The sequence below is a fragment of the Aotus nancymaae genome, unplaced genomic scaffold (assembly GCF_030222135.1).
Source record: "Aotus nancymaae isolate 86718 unplaced genomic scaffold, 86718_ANA_hifiasm-v0.15.2.pri h1tg000020l, whole genome shotgun sequence".
NCBI lineage: Eukaryota > Metazoa > Chordata > Mammalia > Primates > Aotidae > Aotus > Aotus nancymaae.
The window spans coordinates 67,345,058-67,368,009 of NW_026988432.1; the positions used below are offsets into that span (position 1 = coordinate 67,345,058).

At 40.2% G+C, this 22,952-nt stretch overlaps 1 protein-coding gene across 4 annotated transcripts in view; it reads right to left on the reverse strand.

The window, feature by feature from the left end:
- SPIRE1 (spire type actin nucleation factor 1) overlaps positions 1–22,952 on the reverse strand; it is a 224,313-nt gene that overhangs the window by 60,709 nt on the left and 140,652 nt on the right. For all 4 annotated transcript variants that reach the window (XM_064379430.1, XM_064379429.1, XM_064379432.1 and 1 more), the window contains 2 exons: positions 7,664–7,741; positions 2,005–2,169 (listed from right to left, as the gene is read on the reverse strand). In XM_064379430.1, coding sequence (XP_064235500.1) covers positions 2,005–2,169; positions 7,664–7,741 — 243 coding nt within the window. The remainder of the gene's footprint in view (positions 1–2,004; positions 2,170–7,663; positions 7,742–22,952) is intronic.

The window sequence follows — 22,952 nt, forward strand, 5'->3', positions numbered from 1 at the left end:
AACAGTAAGACTGTCTCAAAAACAAAAAACAAACAAGTGTTACATGTTTCATAAGAACCTTACAATATAAAATAACTTTGATTAAACGTCCTCAAAAATGTGGATGGAATTCATTAATCCATCCCGTAACTATTTATTGAGCACTGTATTCAATATTTGGTTGCATGTCAGGCACATGTTCTTGTTAAAGGGGATAAACAGTGAGAATAACTAAGTTCTTGTCTTTGTAAGGGAGACAGACAGTAAATCTGGAAATACATGGCAATGTCAGCTAGTGAAACATGAGAGCAGAGAGAGAAGACTTTTCTAATGAGGGGAAACTTGAGCACAGGCCTTAAAAGTAAAGAGACAAATTATATGGCTATGTGGGAAAGGACAGTTCCTGAGAGAAGGAATATCCAAGGCAAAGGGTCTGTTGCAGGAGCACACCAGGCACTGCTGAGACACTGGCATAGATCAGGGTGGTTAACGAGGAGAACCCGGCAGGGAAACACAGCAGGAGATGAGGTCTGAGAGGTAACCTGGATCCAGCAGTGTGGGCTGTGCCAGCCATGGTAAGGACATAGAGTTTCTTCTGAGCATGATGAAGAGCCAGTGGAAGATTCTGAGTAGAGCAATGACATGATCATATCTTTTACTTAAGAAGCCTACTTGGCTGTTTTGGGGAAAAACAGATTGAAAGGGGGCAAGGGTAAAAGCAGGAAGGCCACTTAGAGGTTACTGTCATAGTCTGATGAGAGAGAATGGTGGCTTGAAATAGAAGATATCTTGGCCAAGTGCTTACGGCTATAATCCCAGCACTTTGGGAGGCAGAGGCAGGTGTATCACTTGAGCTCAGTCAGGGATTCGAGAGAAGCCTGGGCAACATGGTGAAACTCTGTTTCTACAAAAAAATACAAAAAACACTAGCTGGGCGTGGTGGTGCACGCCTGTGGTCCCAACTACTAGGGAGGCTGAGGTGGGAGGATCACTGGAACCTGGGAAGTTGAGGCTGCAGTGAAGCTGTAATCATGCCACTGCACTTTAGCCTGGGTGACAGAGCAAGACCCTGTCTCAAAAAAAAAGATATCTCAAGTGGAAAGGGAGAGAAGTGGTCAGAATCAGGTTATAGTTTAAAGACAGAGCTGTAAGAATTTGCTAATGAACTAGATATTCCACTTCTAGAAAGGTAAGGATTTCATGGTGGCTATTTAAAAAGATTTACATACAAGGATACACAAAATTGCTGCTTATAATGGGATACAAGATGACTAGTTTAATAAACTCTGGAATAGCCATAAGCGAGAAAAGATGTAGCCATTTATAAATGATAATGTTGAATATATAATGACATGGAAAAATAACCACAATATGTTAAGCAAAACAACTGGTAATAAAACAAAGCATTCTATATTAACTCATTTTGTCCAAATAAAGTGCAGAGAAACAAGGCTAAAGGTTATCAATCATCATGTTAACAAAATTTCTCTCTGGGTTATGGAATTATATGTTCATAACTTTCCTTCTTTAAGCTTAATGTACTTTCCAAATTTTCTATAATGATCAAGTATTACTTGCATAAAAAGAAATAATTTTTAAAATTTAATATTAAAACTATTTTCAATAAATGCAATTATAGATGAATAACCATTTGAGTCCATTAATAGTTTTTTGTTTTTGTTTTTTGAGGCAGGATCTCACTCTGTTGCCCAGGCTGGAGTGCAGTGGCTTGATCTTGGATCACTGCAACCTCCACCTCCTGGGTTGAAGTGATTCTCTTGCCTCAGCCTCCCAAGTAGATGAAACTACAGGCGTGCACCACCACGCCCAACTAACTTTTATATTTTTTGGTAGAGATGGAGTTTCACCATATTGGCCAGGCTGGTCTGGAACTCCTGACCTCAGGTGATCTGCCAGGCTGGTCTGGAACTCCTGACCTCAGGTGGCCCGCCCACCTCGACCTCCTAAAGTGCTGGGATTACAGGAGTGAGCCACCACACCTGGTCTAACAGTTTTGTTACTTACCATCACTTTTCGCAAAGTATATCTTTTGCAGCGAATGTCATCCATTAGCATCTCATAAGGGGTGAGCTGATATTCAATGGGCAAAGGGTTGTACTGCCGCTCTTGGACCTTCTTAAGTTTTACCCCATTCCTCAAATCCCTCATCACCTGTACCCAGAATCGTGCCTGAAAGAAATCAAGGATAGAGAGACATCAATGAATAAATGTACTAGTTTCTTCTAAATAGCTAGTCATACAGAATAAATGAAGAGCTTGAATTACAAAACAATGAGTAAACAACCAAAAACTATATTAAAAATAAGATTTTAGGTACTAAAAGATGGGTAGAAAGCGAGTAGACAATCTATAGGCTCTACCTGCTGAGGCACATGCGTTTAAACCTAAGCTCCACCACTGTGGTAGGCTGCATTAAGGGCTCAGGTTCTTCACACTTCCCTGTGTCTACGCTGTTACGTGTCTCTGCTCACTAAAGGGGATTGTATTTCCCACACCCTTACTTTCGGTTTGGCTATATGATGTGCTTGGCCATAGGAACAGTGGTGGGTGTGGTAAGACAAAAGTCTTCAAAAGGATATGTACAATGGGCTTGTCCCTTGTGTTTCTATTATGGTCATGAGAATGTCAAGCCTGGGTTAGCCTGTGGTCCCAGGATAAAGAAAGATAAGATACCTGTAGAGTGGAGCTACCACACGGAATCTGGAGACCCATGAGCTAGTAAGTAAGTGCTTTTGCTTGATGTGACTGTGATTTTGTAGTGGTTAGTGACACAGTATTACTGTGGCCACAGCTGACTGAGATACAACCACCTGCTGGCAATTTGATATGGAGCAAGTTGCTACACCTGTCTGAGCTGTAGTTTCCTCATCAATAAAAGAAGAGGTACTTTATTACTTGTTAAGAAGATCATTGGGAGGCCGAGGCGGGTGGATCACAAGGTCAGGAGTTTGAGACCAGCCTGACCAACATGGTGAAACCTCGTCTCTATTAAAAATACAAAAATTAGCTGGGCGTGGTGGCACACACCTGTAATCCCAGCTACTCAGGAGGCTGAGGCAAGAGAATTGCCTGAACCTGGGAGGCGGAGGTTACAGTGAGCCCAGATCATGCCACTGAACTCCAGCCTGGGAGACAGAGTGAGACTTTGTCTCAAAAAAAAAAAAAAAAAAAAAAAAGGCCAGACGCAGTAGCTCACGCCTGTAATCCCAACACTTTGGGAGGCTGTGGCGGTGGATCACCTGAGGTCAGGAGTTCAAGACCAGCCGGACCAATATGGTAAAACCCCATCCCTACTAAAAATACAAAAATTAGCTGGGCGTGGTGGCATGCACCTGTAATTGCAGCTACTCAGGAGGCTGAGGCAGGAGAATTGCTTGAACCTGGGAGGTTACAGTGAGCCCAGATCATGCCACTGCCCTCCAGCCTGGGAAACAGAGTGAGACTCTGTCTCCGACAAAAGAAAAAAAAAAAAAGAAAAAGAAAATGAAAAAGGAAAAAAAAAAAAAAGGAAAGAAAATGCTTAAAAAAAAGACACTTTTAAAGTTGTTACTATCATTGCACACATTATTCAATTACACTTATCTTCAAATATTAGGTTGCCTGGTCTACCTTTAAGAGTTCTGAGAATAAAATGACATTTATATGAAAGTACATTCATTTATATGAAAAAAAAGGCCAGACACAGTAGCTTCATGCCTATAATCTTGGCACTTTGGGATGCCAAGGTAGGAGAATCACTTGAGGCCAGGAGTTTGAGGCTACAGTGAGCTATGATTGCACCACTGTACTCCAGCCTGGGTGACAGAGTGAGACTCTGTCTCAAAAAAAAAAAACATAAAATAACAAAAAACCTATTTATATTTATCTTATTATACTTTAACGCTTTTGTTCTCCTGCCTATAATGTGTCAAAGTCTCTACTTGAGTGAACTCCATCACAATATTTAGCTAAAATCTTGTAGCTTGTTAAAATTAACAAGTAACACAATAGTTACTTAAATAGATTTACCGTAAAATCAAGCGATGTATTTTTTCTTTTTTTTCTTTTTGAGACAGAGTCTCATTTTGTTACCCAGGCTGGGGTGCAGTGGCATGATCTCGGCTCGCCGAACCTCCAGCACCTGGGTTTAAGTGATTCTCCTGCCTCAGCCTCCTGAGAAACTGGGATTATAGGCGCCTTTCACCACACTCGGCCAATTTTTGTATTTTTAGTAGAGACAGGGTTTCACCATGTTGGCCAGGCTGGTCTTGAACTTCTGACCTCCGGTGATCCACCCACCTTGGCCTCGCAAAGTGCTGGGATTACAGGCGTGAGCCACCTCACCTGGCCAAGTGATAGATTTCATAAGAACCTTCTATATAAAATAACTGACTAAATTTCTCAAAAGCATCCTCAATAACAATTCATAATTTTAAAAAAATGTTGGGTTTGGACAATAAGCAGTTACCAAAAAATATAAAAAGTATTTTTTTATTTCCTATCCTCTTGTTCCAAAAAGGATTTGAGGTACTTAAGATGTACCATTAGATGCTTCCTAAAATATTCCTATTTAAAAAGATTCTTAGATTCTGCCACTGAAGATGCTCTAAAATAACATCCCTAAAATATCTATATTTCTCTCTTGAAAATAATGCTTTTGTCCCAATTTCTGCACTTCTCTTATTCATTCCTTCAAGATGCAGTTGAAATATCATCTCATCTTTTACAAGTCTACCCTCAGGCTTTAAATTAGGGGACAATTACCCATATTAAAAGCTTTTGCTATAATTTAAAAAGGATTCAAACATACTTTGTTCCTTTTTTTGTTTGTTTTTGAGACAGAGTCTTGCTCTTTTCGCCCCAGGCTGGAGTGCAGTGATGCCATCTTGGCTCACTGCAATTTCTGCCTCCCAGGTTCAAGCGATTCTCCTGCCTCAGTCTCCTGAGTAGGTGGATTACAGGCACCGGTCACCACTCCTGGCTAATTTTTTGAACACCTGACGTCAGGTGCTCCACCCACCTCAGCCTCCCAAAGTGCTAGTATTACAGGCATGAGCTGCCTCACCCAGCCCACATTTTGTTATATAGTCAGATTTTTGTGTATGATTGTTTGGTTAAAAAATCTTACATATTACTTTTCAGAAATTAAAGCAAGTCACACTTATTATATAAAATAACAGACAACTGTTATCATATGCATTCCTGGAGATTATCATTTATCTCTTATCCCACTAGGGAGATTCTGAAACTAGATTCTGCTACTAAAGACATTCTAATTCTCAAATATGCATAGCTTATTGTATACCTATATCTCAATAAAACAGAAAAGAACGTGCAAACAATTAAAACCTAATATGGGCTGGGCGAGGTGGCTCCTGCCTGTAATCTCAGCACTTTGGGAGGCCGAGGCGGGGGGATCACAAAGTCAAGAGATTGAGACCATCCTGGCTAACACAGTGAAACCCTGTCTCTACTAAAAATACAAAAAATTAGCCGGGCATGGTGGCACATGCTTGTAGTCCCAGCTACTAAGGAGGCTGAGGCAGGAGAATCACTTGAACCCGAGGGAGGTGGAGGTTGCAGTGAGCCAAGATCACACCACTGCACTCCAGTCTGGACGACACAGTGAGACTCTGTCGCAAAAACAAAAAACAACCTAATAGGGTCAAAAGCAACCCATTCATATCATAATGGCATTATTCATCTAGCATTCTTAACCTAGAAAGTCAGAATCCTAAAATACACCTTCCCTCAATACCTGGATTTCAACAATCTTCTTTTTTTTTTTGAGACAGTCTCCCTTTGTTGCCCAGGCTGGATGTAGTGGTGTAATCTCAGCTCACCTCAACCTCTGCCTCCTGGGTTCAAGCTATTCTCCTGCCTCCCGGGTTCAAGCTATTCTCTTGCCTCAGCCTCCTGAGTAACTAGGATTACAGGTGTGTACCACCATGCCCAGCTAATTCTTGTATTTTTCAGTAGAGACAGTTGGCCATGTTGGCCAGGCTGGTCTTGAACTCCTGACCTCAGGTGATTTGCCAACCTCAGCCTCCCAAAGTGCTGGGATTACAGGCGAGAGCCACCACAACTGGCCTTGGACTTCCACAATCTAACACTTCACGACATTCACTGTTCTGTCCCCAAGGCTGTAATGCCTACCACTCTTAAGTTTTATATGAGGGCAGGGATTTTTGGAGTCACTAGGATTTAGAACTATGCCTGAAAAACCATAGATACTTGAAGTGTGTCACATGAATAAACTACATTATCTGTTTTGCAAAACTGTCTTCTGTTTTGGACTGAGTTTTATTAGGAGAGAGACCTCATATTGTTTATTCTGCATTCCCAGGGTCCTAACCCAGATAACTGTTCATTGGATAAATAAATGTATAATGCTGCTGGTTTCACACTTAATCCTGAAAACATACCTTAAGCTTTGATTTTTACACAATAATATGTTAAGGCAGGGACTTGCAACCCCTAGTCCACTGACTGGTACCGGTCTGTGGCCTGTCAGAAACCAGGCCACACAGCAAGTGAGTGGCGGATGAGAAAGCATCACGCCTGAGCTCTGTCTCCTGCAAGATCAGCAGTGGCATTAGATTCTCAAAGGAGCACAAATCCTATTGTGAACTGCACAAGTGGGGGATCCAGGTTGTACACTTCTTATGAGAATCCAATTCCTGATGATCTGAGGTGGAACAGTTTCATCTTGAAACCACCCCTCCACCCCCAATCTTTGAAACTGTCTTCCACAAAACCAGTCTCTGATACCAAAAAAGCTGGGGACTGCTGTGTTAAGGTATTAACATAATTAGAAATACTACTATTTTAAAACACTAAAATTCTCAGAGACATTGGGGGTGGTTTTAACAAAACCAGAAAGCTTTTTAAAATGGGAAATAGGTATTTCCTCAAATGTAAGACTAAGCATTCAAATTTATTTATCAATTCATACTACAGTCCTTAATAAAGAGTATTTTATTTTTTATTTTTTGGAGACAGGGTCTCACTCTGTTGACCAGCTGGAGTGCAGTGGGGTGTGATCATAGTTCACTGGAGCCTCAACCTCCTGGGCTCAAGTGATCCCCAGGCTTAAGTGATCTTTCTACCCCCGCTTCCCAAGTAGCTGGGACCACAGGCACATGCCACCAGCCTGGCTAATTTTTTTTTTTATTATTATTTTTAGTAGTGATGGGGTCTCACTATGTTGCCCAGGCTGGTCTTGATTTCCTAAGCTCCAGCAATCTTCCTGCCTTGGCCTTCCCAAGTGCTGGGATTACAGGTGTGAGACACCATGCCTGGCCAATAACTAGCATTTAAAAAGACATTATACAGGCTGGGCACGGTGGCTCATGCCTGTAATCCCAGCACTTTGGGAAGCCAAAGTGGGAGGATCACATGAAGTCAGGAGTTTGAGACCAGCCTGGCCAACATGGTAAAACCCCATCTCTACCAAAAATACAAAAATTAGCCAAGTGTGGTGGCATATGCCTGTAGTTTCAGCTACTTGGGAGGCTGAGGCAGGAGAATTGCTTGAACCCAGGAGGTAGGGGGTTGCAATGAGCCAAAATCTTGCCATTGCACTCCAGCCTGGGCAACAGAACAAGACCCTGTCTCCAAAAAAAAAAAATAAATAAATTATACTATTTCTTAGTACAGATCAGAAAGCATATCCAGCTCTTACCCAGTCAGCATTTTTCAGCTCTTCCAGGTCTGTGCTAGATTCACCACTCTTTTCCATTTCTTGAATCTTCTTAAGATTCTATGGTTAAAATAAAACAGGCATAAAAATTTCATTAAGTTACCTTCTCAAATTAAAATTCCTAACACATACCTTCAGATAAGACATATACCCAAGTGTCACTGAAAGAGATAGTACAGAATCTATTGCTCTGTAAACTCTAGGGCCAATTAAAATAGAACCCTGAGGATCCATTTTACTGATATTGCTTATAATTTCTTCTCAGGCCTTGTGAAAGGAAACATACTTCCTTTCCTTATTTCCTTAATACTGTTACTGTGGTTGAACCTTCAGCAACAATATCAATTCAGTTTCTAAGCTATATTGACAATTCCTTCTCCCTCACCACCATCCCTATTTAATCTTAAATATCCATCATTAAATCGCATGATATTACTTCCCACCCCACCAACCCTGTTTTTTTTTTTTTAATTACTTAAGTGCTCTTCTTTTCATCTCTACTACAAATCTCTTACGCTAAACACCATCGTATTCTGCCCGGGCATCTGAAGTGATATCATCTTGGACACTCTCCTCTCCTCATCCCATGGTGGGTCTCTTTCATTGTCTACTTTCATTCTTTCTTCAAATATCAGACTCAATAGAATCACCAATTCTTCAGAGAAGCCTTCCCTTCCTCCCTGAATAAGTCAAAATCCTCCTATTTAAAAATTTTATAGCATCAGTATACCTCTATACCTCTTATTAACATTGTAATTTTACACGTATTAGTGCCTTCCCTCTAGACTACATGAGGCAGAACCCCATCTTCAGAGGCCACACAAGCACTAGCACTTGCTGATGTTCAATATATATTTATCAAGTCATTTAATGAGTAATTTTAATTGATAAAAATGCCTCAAACTGCATCAACACTTGTAACTTTAAGAATATCTTGATTGCTAAAATATAATCACATATTAATTCTGAATTTCACCATTTCTACTCACAATAACTCAACCCTAATATATTTACTTTTTGTTGAGCTATTTGCCTGCCTGCACTTAAACTGAGTTAAAAAAAAAATTTTCCCTAATCCCCACGCTGATCAAAAGACTGTTTAAATGCACTGTATGAAACCTAGTTTGTTTTATATGAGAATAATAAATACTTAATTTGAAATATTTATCTTTTAAATTTCTTTCTTTCTTTCCTCCCCCTCCCTCCCACCTTGTGTTCGTGGATGCTCGCTCTCACACGCCCCCACCATCTCCCTCCCCCCGACCCCTACCACCTTCCTCCCCCCGACCTCCCTCCTTCCCTCTCTCCCTCCCTCCCTCCCTTCCTTCCTTCCGACAGGGTCTTGCTCTGTTGTTCAGGCTGGAATGCAGTGATGCAATTACAGCTCACTGCAGCCTCGACTTCCTGGGGCTTCAGTAATCCTACCAGCTTAGCCCCCCAAGTAGCTGGGACTACAGGTGAGCACTCCTATGCCTAGCCAATTTTTTGTATTTTGTACAGATAGGGTCTCACTATATTGCCTGGGCTGGTGTCGAACTCCTAGGCTTGCGATCCTCCTGCCTTAGCAAAGTACTGGGATTATAGGTTTGAGTCACCACACCTTGCCTCATCTACTATTTCTTCCTACTCCAGCCTTATGGTATTTACACTGGCTACCACCTTCTTCCTAGAATGCTTTACGTCTCAAATATCCAGACTGAATCACCTCACATCTGTTACACATTTGTGCAAATGTCATGTTCTCAATGGGGTCTATCTTGACCAAATTCCAAGCCCCATCCCCAGCCACTAGCAATTCCTCTAGTCTACTTCTTTTTCCATAGCTCTTCCTACCTTTTAGTGGTCTATAGGATGTACTTATTTCTTATGTTTACTGTCTACCAATTCCTGCTGGATTGTAAGCTTTAGGAAAGAAAAAAATATATTTTTTTGGATTTTGTTTACTGATGGGATTCACATATCTCCAGAATAGTGCCTTGCATAGAGTAGTAGGTGCTCAGTAAATATTTCTTCACTAATTAGATTAAGATACTTTCAACTATGCATGCTTAAACACGTAAACCTATTTAATAGCCCTTATCAAGTCAACTTTAATAAAAGGAAGCTCAATCAGAGGGAGTAATATTCAGAGAAAATCCATTTTCTCCTCTAAATTCAGGATCCCCTAGGGAAGTTGGGGAGAGGCATCTTAGCTGCCACACAGAAACACATGCTCTGCAGTTTAGGAAAATAAATCTTCAACCCAGGCTCACATTATATTAAGTGTCTCAGCCAATAGGTGGATAGATAGGTAAAATAAAATAAAAAAGAAAAAGAAGTGCATTTCTAATACCACACAGAAGAAAAGAATTACTTATAGTATTAAACAGGTCAACAATATTCAACCAGCATCAAATGAGCTGGTTTGCAACCTTAGTGCCTGAGAAAATCGAGTAAGTATAAATGGACCAGCCTTCTAACAACCCTCCTTTCCTTAGACATGATGGAGCATGGGGCAGGGCTGACACATCACTTGGAAACCCGTTATTTCTGCCATATTCTCCCTTGTCACCCAAAGGCTGATCCCACAGAAGCAATATACTGTTTACCCAGGAGCTCATAAATCATAACATTATGAAAAAAGCTGAAATCATGATGAATAAACTCATCTTTATAAACCTATACTTTAAAAAAAAAAAATTCCAGACCAGGTGCAGTGATTCATGCCTATGATCCCAGTACTTGGGGAAGCTGAGGCAGGAGGATTTCTTGAGGCCAGGAGTTGGAGACAACCTGCGCAACAAGATAATTTTTGGGGTTTTTTTGGTCTCTTCAAAAAAAACCCCAAAAAATTAGCCAGGTTTGGTGATGCTTGCCTGTAGTCCCAGCTACTCAGGAGGCTGAGGTGGGAGAATCACTTCAGTCTGGGAGCTTGTGGCTACAGTGAGCTAAGATCACACCACTGCACTCCAGCCTGGGCAACAGAGAGAAACCCTGTCCATCAAATAAAATAAAATAAAATATTAATAAAACAACAGATAAACATGACATATTTTCCTGGAATTAATATAATGAAAGCTGCGGTAAGCTGCCCTCTGTTTCAGAAAAGCGTGTTCTTCCACTAGTGGCTAGAGATGTGTGCTAAAGGCTCGTTCCTTAACCCTCCTCAGGAACTGCCCTGGGCCAACGGACGCTGCTTTGTGAAAGTTACATCCTCTCTGGAGTAACCTATATCCAGTCACCGGTCTGTGTGGAAGTACACAGGTCAGGCCTCTTTGCTTCAATCTGGGATATCTCTGAAGAACCACCCCAGCTTCTGAGCTCCCTGTGGGATCAGCTGAGGTCTCTGCTGCATCTGTATCACAGTTCAACATTTCCCTCTGCTCAATCGTGCTTTCCTTACCCCTTATAGGTGTTCCCAAAAGCATGCCCCAATTAACAGAAAAGATTTGCTGCCAGAGTTGCTAAATTGATAGAGTGTGAGAATAGGGCTGCAGTCTGTCCTGGACAGGAGTGGGGAGGAAAGGGAAAGAGCATGCCAGCCCTAACGGCCTTTGAGATTCTAGATACACCTAAAACAAGCTGTACCCTTAGATTTCCCAATTATGTGAGCCAATATATTTCCTCCCTACTCTGCCCATGCTTATTTGAGTGGGTTTCTGTCATTTGCAACTGAAAGCTATGATTTAATATGTCCTCATAGTCTACAAATATGAGTTCATGCTTTTATGTCTTAGGGGTACTCTGGTAGAATAGTGTGAGAAGTGGCAAAATATATTCAATCCAAACTCTTTTGCTCCAGTGCCCACCAAAACAGGGTCCTTTTTCTACCCAACCTTAATTTTTACTATTCTCTGACACATCCCTGACTAAATGTAGTCAGGAGGGTATTACTGTTAGGCCTGCTCACATCTCACCTTTACTGGTGCTGTGATCAAATCCCTTACTCTCTGCCACTAAGAAAAACTACCTGTTCTTTGTAACACTGAAGATAATTTAAATGGTCCAAGAATTTCACATTTCTTTGTTTTTCTGAACAATAGCACAAACTGTAGCTCAGATACTTTCCAGCTGTGTGACTTTGGGCAAATTTCTTAATTGCTCTAATCCTGTTTCATTTTCTCATATATTAAAGTACAAATAATAATAATGTCTTTTGGATTTTATAGAAGAAATATACCAGAAGAATACAGATGAAACATAGCATTCAGACCATATTGAACATTCAGTAGGTATTAGTTATTATAAGTCAATGAATATCTATGAGGATTTGATTGTGAATACTTTTACTCCATCATAAAAATGTTTTATTCTAAGTGAATTTGTTTTACAAAATGATACCTCTCCTTAGCCTCTTCATCAAATCAAAATCCTGACTCAGCAATCAATGTAAGACAGCTTAGAATCTACAAATACTGTAATAAAACAAGCTTGATCAAATATGTGGCTAGAAAGCCCAATTTTTCTAGTTAGCAGCAAAAACAAGTGAGTTATTTGAAATTACAGATTTTTCTTGTTTTAGATTCAAGCTTCTGTCAATTATATTTTAGCTTCTGAATTAATTTCTTTTTTTTTTTTTTGCTTGCAGAAATGTAGTAACAGATGTCAATCTGTGCTTGAGATATGGTGAGAAAGTACTAACTGGGAGAACCCACATGGCAATTATGCTTCCCATTTCTGACATTACCATTCTAAAGCTGGCAATTAGAACTGCTCTATGCCAACATACATCTTCAGTTCCTGGCAACTTAAAAACCAAAATCTATTCTGTGAATAACAAGTATGTCAAACGCTCAGACAATAATTTTAATTCATTTGTGTATGTCCAACATCAGCTCATATATAAGTACCCTTTACTAATTAAATCCTTATTTACATATATGTTCACATATTAAAATAATATAAATTACTTTTTATGACAGCATTTTAATGATCACCATTTCTACCATTTAAACTATCTTGTTATTCCTCTATGCCATGTGTACATTTTCAGTTAGAAATTTTTAAGTGTAATATAATTAAATATGTATATTATAATGAATATATTTCAAAAATTCCTTGAACAAATTTTAATTAATTTTTGAGACCGAGTCTCACTCTGTTGAGCAGGCTGGAGTGCAGTGGTGTGATCACAGCTCACTGCAGCTTCAAGCTCCTGGGCTCAAGCAATCCTCTCACCTCAGCCTACTGCAGCAGGGACTACAGGCATGTACCACACCACGCCTGGTTATTTTCTGTATTTGTAGTAGAGACGGGGTTTTGCCATGTTGGCCAGGCTGGACTTGAACTCCTGGGCTCAGTGGTCCGCCTGACTCAAACTCCCAAAGTGCTGGGATGATAGGCATAAGCCACCACACTGGGCAACAAACCATTTTAATAACTCAGTTAAAGTATGCTAATGTAGGCCAGGTATGATGGCTCACAACTTTAATCCCAGCACTTTGGGAGGCTGAGGCAGAAGGACTGCCTGAGCCCGGGAGTGGGAGGTTGCAGTGAACTATGACTGCATCAGTGCATTCCAGTCTGGGCAAAAGAGCAAGACCCTGTCTCAAAAAAGGAAAAAAAAAAAAAAAAAGAAAAGAAAAAGAAAGAATAAAAGCAACAAATTACTGCCAGATGCAGTAACTCACACCCGCAGTCCCAGCTACTAGGGAGGTTGAGGTGGGAGGACTGCTTGAGGCTGGGAGATGGATGTTGCAGTGAGCTGAGATTGCACCACTGCACTCCAGCATGGGCGACAGAGCCAGACCCTGTCTCAAAACAAAAACAAAAGCAGAACAGAAACACAAAGAAATTACTTACGTAAGACTATTAAATAAATTTCATGACTGACATTATTTCACAACTAATATTGCCTATAATAAATTAAAAAACGAGTATCAGCCACACAGACTATGAGCTATGACTTTTTAATTCAGATACATTTTATCTAAAACAGGGAAAAAAGATTTTATCATATTTACTAGTCCCAAATTAGTATTTCAGAAATTAGGGTACAAAAAACCCAGTAAGGAGTACAGCAGTTGTTCTGATAAATGGAAGTTTCCCATGCAGAGTTAATGGATAAGTAAGTACTAAAGAACATAATTTATATTTGCATCAAGCTTTATGGTGCTTTCTTAAAGATATAATGTGCTTCTCCTCCCTGAGGGGCAGATGGTGGCCAGATAACAACTATAGCAATTATGAAAAAAGTCAAGAGCACTTTATTGAATAAAAAATGTAAAATGCTGAGATAAACTATAAATTGGTATTCCGTACCACTTAATTTGAATTTACATGGTTCACTACAGAAATAAGAAAAACTACAGATAAAGTCATAAAAATGAAAGCAATTCATTTCTAGGTTCTAGGAAAGGAATATCATTCTCTTTTTTTTTATTTGTTTGAGATGGAGTCTCACTCTGTTGCCAGGCTGGAGTGCATGGCACCACCTTGGCTCACTGCAACCTCCGCCTCCCAGGTTCAAACAATTCTCTTGCCTCAGCCTCTCAAGTAGCTGGGACTACAGGCGCGTGCCACCACACTCAGCTAATTTTTGTATTTTTCATAGAGGTGGGGTTTCACAATGTTGGCCAGGATGGTCTTGATTTCTTGACCTCATGGTCCGCCTGTCTTGGCTTCCCAAAGTGCTGGGATTACAGGCGTGAGCCACCACGCCCAACCTTCCTCTATTCTTCCAGTATTTTTTGTACATGTTCTCTCTCTCTCTCTCTCTCTCTCTCGCTGTGTGTGTGTGCGTGTGTGTGTGTTTAACGAATGCCTCTGCTCTACATAGCTTGACTGACATTATCTCCCAATACACATCTGCTCTTTCTGTTTGTATACTTATCAGCTCTTCTTCACACCTATAGAAATGCAGTGATGATAAAAATAACTATTAAAATATCAGACAATATTTACAAATCATATCACAAAGAGTTATTTTCCTAATAAATACAAATTAATAAGACCATGAGCTCATTAGAAAAATGTGCAAAGGAAATAAACAGGCAACTGACAAATGATTCTCAAGCATATGAAAAGATATCTGATCTCATTTATAATCAGAAAAATACAAATTAAAAGTGTTAAGATACTAATTTTCCCTTATCACTGTGAAAACACATTGTCAAGACATAGGAGAATAGACATCCTCACACATTGCTAAGGACAATATCAACTAGTATATCTCTACGAAGGACAGTATTGTAATATTTTATAAAAATTATAAATGCACATTTCCTTTGACTCAACAAGTCTACTTCTAGGAATTTACCCTACAGTTATGTTTATACTCAGGAAAAACAAGTTTAAAATTATCCATGACAGTACTGTTTATAACAGGAAAAGACTGGAAATTACTTAATAGCTGTCAATATAGGACTGGTTAAATTAATTACAGCATACCCACATGATTAATTATAAAGGCCTACAGATGCGAAAATTATGTACTGATATGATCTCCAAGACATAATTAAATAAAAAAGGAAAGTTTAAAAGTGAAAAAAGGAAGCAAATACTGATATGCATTTGTTATGCATAAAATCTCTCTGCAAAGATAAGAAATTAATTACGTTTATTGCCTGTAGAGAGTGAATGGCTAGGAGACAGAAGTAGAAGGGTGCAATTTAATGTACTACTTTTGCACCTCCTGGCTTTCAAACCATGTGATTTTGTTTTTTGTTGTTGTTGTTAAAAATAAATTAAGTTTTAAAAGCTTCAGGATCTGAAAGGTGGCAGAGTTCTTCCACGATCTTTCAGTAAAATGTTCTTGTGAAACATTTTAAGAGGGAGAGCAGCGCTAAGAGCAATGACACAGAGGGCGGAGAGAGATTTACTCACTGATGAGAACAGTGCTAGGCATGTTACCAATATTCACAACAAAAATAACAAATCAAACAGAAAAAAGACAGACAGCAGCGAGGACCATGAACATTACAAATGATGAATGATCTCATTAAAACGAACACATGGCACACTTACAAAAAGACATCTGGTGGTGGATTTTCTGTCAAAAAGTTATATGTTCACCACTTGGATGGATATAAACCTATTTTAGGCCTAGAAAGAAACTTCCAGACAACTTAAATGCCAGAATTTTATTACTGGAGGTGTTGGCATGAGGTGAGAGATAGACAAGGAATATAAGAAAGCTGATTAAAACACCCCTCAATCTGTGAATGAGACAGATGTCTTGGGGCTTTGTCTTTGGAAGCCTATTCAAGCAGAAAATAAGCTGAAGTCATGTCACAAACAGGAGTCCCAGTGTGAGTTAACATGGTTTGCCCTATGACACAGGTGGATTTGGCTACTGGCTTCGTAAGAGATGGAGGGGTGGGAAATACTTACATTTGATTTTTCAACCAATTTGCAGACTATAAAATGTGGCCATAAGATTTGAAAAACAGACAAAATTATTTCATAACAGCTTAGTCAATTTAAAAAAACGTTTTTCCCCCAGCAACAGAAGATACTTTATATAAATGTATGTAATTTTTAATTTTAAGTAAAATATTTTTAGTTTATTGAAGATAAACTGAGCTCAAGAATTTCATCAAGTTATGATTTCTTGCATGGGGTAACTGAAATAATATACGTACAGGCATACCTCATTTTGCTACATTTCGTTTCCTTGTACATAGCAGATATTGGGTTTTCTTGTTTGTTTTTTTGAGAGACAGTTTCACTCTGTCACCAGGGTGGAGTGCCGTGGCTTGTGATCTCGGCTTAATGCAACCTCCACCTCCTGGGTTCAAGCCACTCTTGTGCCTCATCCTCCCGAGTAGCTGGGATCATAGGTGCACACCACCACACCCGGCTAATATTGTAGTATTAGTAGAGATGGGGTTTTACCATGTCAGCCAGACTGGCCCCAAACTCCTGAACTCAAGTGATCTGCCTGCCTCAGCCTCCCAAAGTGCTAGGATTACAGACGTGAGCCACTGCATGTCTGGCCAGATACTGTGTTTTTACAAATTGAAGGTTTGCAGCAACCCTGAGTTCAGCAAATCGATTGGTGCCATTTTTCCTAGAGCATGTGCTCACTTTATGTCTTTCTGTCACATTTTGGTAATTCTCACAATATTTTATACTTTTTATTATTAATTCTGTTATGGAGATCTGTGAGCAGTGATCTTTGATGTTACTATTGTCATTGCAAACATAGTATCCATATAAGACAACAAACTTAATTGATAAATGTGTGTGTTCTGACTGCTCTGCTCACTAGCCATTCCCCTATCTCTCTCCGTCTCCTCAGTCCTCCCTATTCCCTGAGAGACAAAGATAATTTAACAAGGCCAATTAATAACACTACAATGGCCTTTATGTGTTCAAGTGAAAGGAAGAGTTACAAGTCTCATTTTCTTTTCTTTTATTTTTTTATTATTAGCATTATTATTATTATTTTTTATTACATTTTAGGTTTTGGGGTATATGTGAAAAACATGCAAGATTGTTGCATAGGTGCATACGTGGCAGTGTGATTTGCTGCCTTCCTCCCCTTCACCTATATGTGGCATTTCTCCCCATGCTATCTCTCCCCAACTCCCCACCCCCTGCTGTCCCCCCATTCCCCCCCAACAGACCCCAGTGTATAGTGCTCCCCTCCCTGTGTCCATGTGTTCCCATTATTCAACACCCGTCTATGAGTGAGAACATGCGATGTTTGATTTTGTGTTCTTGTGTCACTTTGCTGAGAATGATGGTTTCTAGGTTCATCCATGTCCCTACAAAGGACGCGAACTCATTGTTTTTGATGGCTGCATAATATTCCATGGTGTTTATGTGCCACATCTTTCCTGTCCAGTCTATCATCAATGGGCATTTGGGTTCGTTCCAGGTCGTTGCTATTGTAAACTGTGCTGCAATGAACATTCGTGTGCATGTGTCCTTATAGTAGAACGATTTATAATCCTTTGGATATATACCCAGTAATGGGATTGCTGGGTCAAATGGAATTTCTATTTCTAGGTCCTTGAGGAATCGCCACACTGTCTTCCACAATGGTTGAACTAACTTACACTCCCACCAACAGTGTGAAAGTGTTCCTATTTCTCCACATCCTCTCCAGCATCTGTTGTCTCTAGATTTTTTAATGATCGCCATTCTAACTGGCATGAGATGGTATCTCAATGTAGTTTTGATTTGCATTTCTCTAATGACCAGTGATGATGAGCATTTTCTCATATGCTTGTTGGCCTCATGTATGTCTTCTTTTGTAAAATATCTGTTCATATCCTTTGCCCATTTTTGAATGGGCTTGTTTGTTTTTTTCCTGTAAATCTGTTTCAGTTCGTTGTAAATTCTGGATATCAGCCCTTTGTCAGATGGGTAGGCTGCAAAAATTTTTTCCCATTCTGTTGGTTGCTGATTCACTCTATTGACTGTTTCTTTCGATGTGCAGAAGCTGTGGAGTTTGATTAGGTCCCATTTGTCTATTTTGGCTTTTGTTGCCAATGCTTTTGGTGTTTTGGTCATGAAGTCTTTGCCTATGCCTATGTCCTGAATGGTTTTGCCTAGGTTTCCTTCTATGGTTTTTATGGTGTCAGGTCTTATGTTTAAGTCTTCGATCCATCTGGAGTTAATTTTAGTGTAAGGTGCCAGGAAGGGGTCAAGTTTCTGCTTTCTGCACATGACTAGCCGGTTTTCTCAACATCACTTATTGAACAGGGAATCCTTTCCCCATTGCTTGTTTTTATCAGGTTTGTCAAAGATCGGATGGTTGTAGATATGTTGTGTTGCCTCCGACGCCTCTGTTCTGTTCCATTGGTCTATATCTCTGTTTTGGTACCAGTACCATGCTGTTTTGATTACTGTAGCCTTGTAGTATAGTTTGAAGTCAGGTAGTGTGATGCCTGCTGCTTTGTTCTTTTTGCTTAGAATTGACTTGGCTATGCGGGCTCTCTTTTGGTTCCATATGAAGTTTAATGTGGTTTTTTCCAGTTCTGTGAAGAAGGTCATTGGTAGCTTGATGGGGATAGCGTTGAATCTGTAAATTACTTTGGGCAGTATGGCCATTTTCACGATATTGATTCTTCCTAACCATGAACATGGAATGTTTCTCCATCTGTTTGTGTCCTCTCTTATTTCGTTGAGCAGTGGTTTGTAGTTCTCCTTGAAGAGGTCCTTTACGTTCCTTGTTAGTTGTATCCCTAGGTATTTTATTCTCTTTGTAGCAATTGTGAATGGCAGTTCATTCTTGATTTGGCTCTCTTTAAGTCTGTTATTGGTGTATAGGAATGCTTGTGATTTTGCACATTGGTTTTGTATCCTGAGACTTTGCTGAAGTTGCTTATCAGTTTCAGGAGATTTTGGGGTGAGATGATGGGGTCTTCTAGATATACAATCATGTCATCTGCAAATAGAGACAATTTGACTTCCTCCTTTCTTAATTGAATACCCTTTATTTCTTTTTCTTGCCTGACTGCTCTGGCTAGAACTTCCAGTACTATATTGAATAGGAGTGGTGAGAAAGGGCATCCTTTTCTAGTGCCAGATTTCAAAGGGAATGCTTCCAGTTTTTGCCCATTCAGTATGATATTGGCTGTCGGTTTGTCGTAAATAGCTTTTATTATTTTGAGATACGTTCTGTCGATACCTAGTTTATTGAGAGTTTTTAGCATAAAGGGCTGTTGAATTTTGTCGAAGGCCTTCTCTGCATCAATTGAGATAATCATGTGGTTTTTGTTTTTGGTTCTGTTTATGTGGTGAATTACATTTATAGACTTGCGTATATTGAACCAGCCTTGCATCCCAGGGATGAATCCTACTTGATCATGGTGGATAAGCTTTTTGATGTGCTGTTGTAATCGGCTTGCCTGTATTTTATTGAAGATTTTTGCATCTATGTTCATCATGGATATTGACCTGTAGTTTTCTTTTCTTGTTGAGTCTCTGCCTGGTTTTGGTATCAGGATGATGTTGGTCTCATAAAATGATTTGGGAAGGATTCCCTCTTTTTGGATTATTTGGAATAGTTTCAGAAGGAATGGTACCAGTTCTACTTTGTATGTCTGGTAGAATTCGGCTGTGAACCCATCTGGACCTGGGCTTTTATTGGGTGGTAGGCTCTTAATTGCTGCCTCGATTTCAGACCTTGTTATTGGTCTATTCAGGGTTTCAACTTCTTCCTAGTTTAGGCTTGGGAGGAGGCAACTGTCCAGGAATTTATCCATCTCTTCCAGGTTTTCTAGTTTATGTGCATAGAGTTGTTTGTAATAATCTCTGATGATGGTTTGAATTTCTGTGGAATCTGTGGTGATATCCCCTTTATCATATTTTATTGCATCTCTTTGGTTATTCTTTCTTTCCTTTTTTATTAATCTGGCTAGTGGTGTATTTTGTTGATCTTTTCAAAAAACCAGCTCCTGGATTTATTGATTTTTTGAAGGGTTTTTCGTGTCTCTATCTTCTTCAATTCTGCTTTGATCTTAGTTATTTCTTGTCTTTTGCTAGGTTTTGAGTTTTTTTGATCTTGCTTCTCTAGCTCTTTCACTTTTGACGATAGGGTGTCAATTTTAGATCTCTCCTTTCTTCTCATGTGGGCACTTATTGCTACATATTTTCCTCTAGAGATTGCTTTAAATGTGTCCCAGAGATTCTGGTATGTGGTGTCTTCGTTCTCGTTGGTTTCGAAGAACATCTTTATTTCTGCCTTCATTTCATTGTTTATCCAGTCAACATTCAGGAGAAAGTTGTTCATTTTCCATGAAGCTGTGCAGTTCTGGGTTGGTTTCTGAATTCTGAGTTCTAACTTGATTGCACTGTGGTCTGAGAGACTGTTTGTTATGGTTTCCGTTCTTTTGCATTTGCTGAGGAGTGATTTACTTCCAATTATGTGGTCAATTTTAGAGTAGGTCTGATGTGGTGCTGAGAAGAATGTATATTCTGTGGATTTGGGCTGGAGAGTTCTGTACATGTCTATTAGGTTTGCTTGTTCCAGGTCTGAGTTCAAGTCCTGGATATCCTTGTTAATTTTCTGTCTTGTTGATCTGTCTAATATTGACAATGGTGTGTTGAAGTCTCCCACTATTATTGTGTGGGAGTCTAAGTCTCTTTGTAAGTCTTTAAGAACTTGCCTTATGTATCTGGGTGCTCCTGTATTAGGTGCATATATATTTAGGATCGTTAGCTCTTCTTGTTGCATTGATCCTTTTACCATTATGTAATGTCCTTCTTTGTCTCTTTTGATCTTCGTTGCTTTAAAGTCTATTTTATCAGAGATGAGAATTGCAACTCCTGCTTTTTTTTGCTCTCCATTTGCTTGGTAAATCTTCCTCCATCCCTTTATTTTGAGCCTTTGTGTATCCTTGCATGTGAGGTGGGTTTCCTGGATACAGCACACCAATGGTTTTTGGCTTTTTATCCAATTTGCCAGTCTGTGTCTTTTGATTGGGGCATTTAGTCCATTTACGTTTAGGGTTAATATTGTTATGTGTGACTGTGATCCTGTTATTTTGATGCTAGCTGGCTGTTTTGCCCGTTGGTCGATGCAGATTCTTCAATGTGTTGATGCTCTTTACCATTTCGTGTGTTTTTGGAGTGGCTGGTACTGGTTTTCTTTTCTATGTGTAGTGCCTCCTTCAGGAGCTCTTGTAAAGCCGGTCTGGTGGTGATGAAATCTCTGAGTACTTGCTTGTTCACAAAGGATTTTATTTTTCCTTCACTTATGAAGCTTAGTTTGGCTGGATATGAAATTCTGGGTTGAAAGTTCTTTTCTTTAAGGATGTTGAATATCAGCCCCCACTCTCTTCTGGCTTGTAGGGTTTCTGCTGAGAGATCTGCTGTGAGCCTGATGGGCTTCCCTTTGTGGGTAACCCGACCTTTCTCTCTGGCTGCCCTTAGTATTTTCTCCTTCATTTCAACCCTCGTGAATCTGACGATTATGTGCCTTGGGGTTGCTCTTCTAAAGGAGTATCTTTGTGGTATTCTCTGTATTTCCTGGACTTGAATATTGGCTTGCCTTGCTATGTTGGGGAAGTTTTCCTGGATAATATCCTGTAGAGTATTTTCCAGCTTGGATGCATTCTCTTCGTCACATTCGGGTACACCTATCAAACGTAGATTAGGTCTTTTCACATAGTCCCATATTTCTTGTTGACTTTGTTCATTCCTTTTTACCCTGTTTTCTCTAATCTTGCCTTCTCGTTTTATTTCATTGAGTTGATCTTTCAGCTCTGATACCCTTTCTTCTGCTTGGTCAATTCGGCTGTTGAAACTTGTGCATGCTTCGCAAAGTTCTCGTGTTGTGTTTCTCAGCTCCATCAATTCACTCATATTGAATTGATGTCCATTCTCGTTAGCATTTCATTAAGTCTTTTTTCAAGGTTCTTAGTTTCTTTGCATTGGGTTAGAACATGTTCTTTTAGCTCACGGAAGTTTCTTATTATCCACTTTCTGAAAGCTGATTCTGTCATTTCATCACACTCATTCTCCATCCAGTCTTGTTCCCTTGCTGGTGAGGAGTTGTGATCCCTTGTAGGAGGAGAGGTATTCTGGTTTCGGGTGTTTTCATCCTTTTTGTGCTGGTTTCTTCCCATCTTTGTGGATTTATCCACCTGTCGACTTTGTAGTTGCTGACTTTCTGATTTTGGCAATTTTAAGTCTGCAGCAGCAGAACTCACAAACCCCCTTTTTTTTCCCCAGGTGTTCTGTCCCAGGGAGTTAGGGCTTTATGAGTTTCCACTGTGCTTCACACGCAGCCTGCAGAGGCCTCGCTGAGCTGCTGTGGGCTCCGCCCAGTTTCCGTGTGAACTTCCCTGCAGTCCTGTTTAAATGGGTATAGTTAGAACTGCTTCCACTATGTTGGCCCACCTCTGTAGTGACGGACTCTCTCTGTAATGGTGCGTTGCCTTGGCGACGGCAGATTGCCTCAGGAACTGTAGGGTGCCTCCGTAATGGTGGACGCCCCTCCTCCACAGAGCTGGACTGTCCCGGGTTCAGTTGTGATTGCCGTAAAAGTCTCAACCCAGAGCGTTTCCAATTGCTGTTTTTTTGTTTTTGTTTTTGTGGGGGTGGGACCAGCTGGGCCTGGTCACCTGGCTCCCTGCCTCAGAGCCTTTTGTTTTTTAGTTGAACGGTTGGCTCTCTACCAGGTGACCTGGTTGCCTGTTGAATAGGTGCCGGGATCTGTGTGATTTCCCATGCGGCGACCCACTGTGCCGGCTGAAACCGCGGCTCTGAGATTTGTGGCGCTTTTTTGCCCGGGAATCTCCTGGCCTGGCTCCCTGCTTCAGCTCCCCTTGCTGTCTAAGAGGGGACACTGTTTTGTTTACTCTGCACCGGGAGCCGCTGCACCGGCTGAAACCGC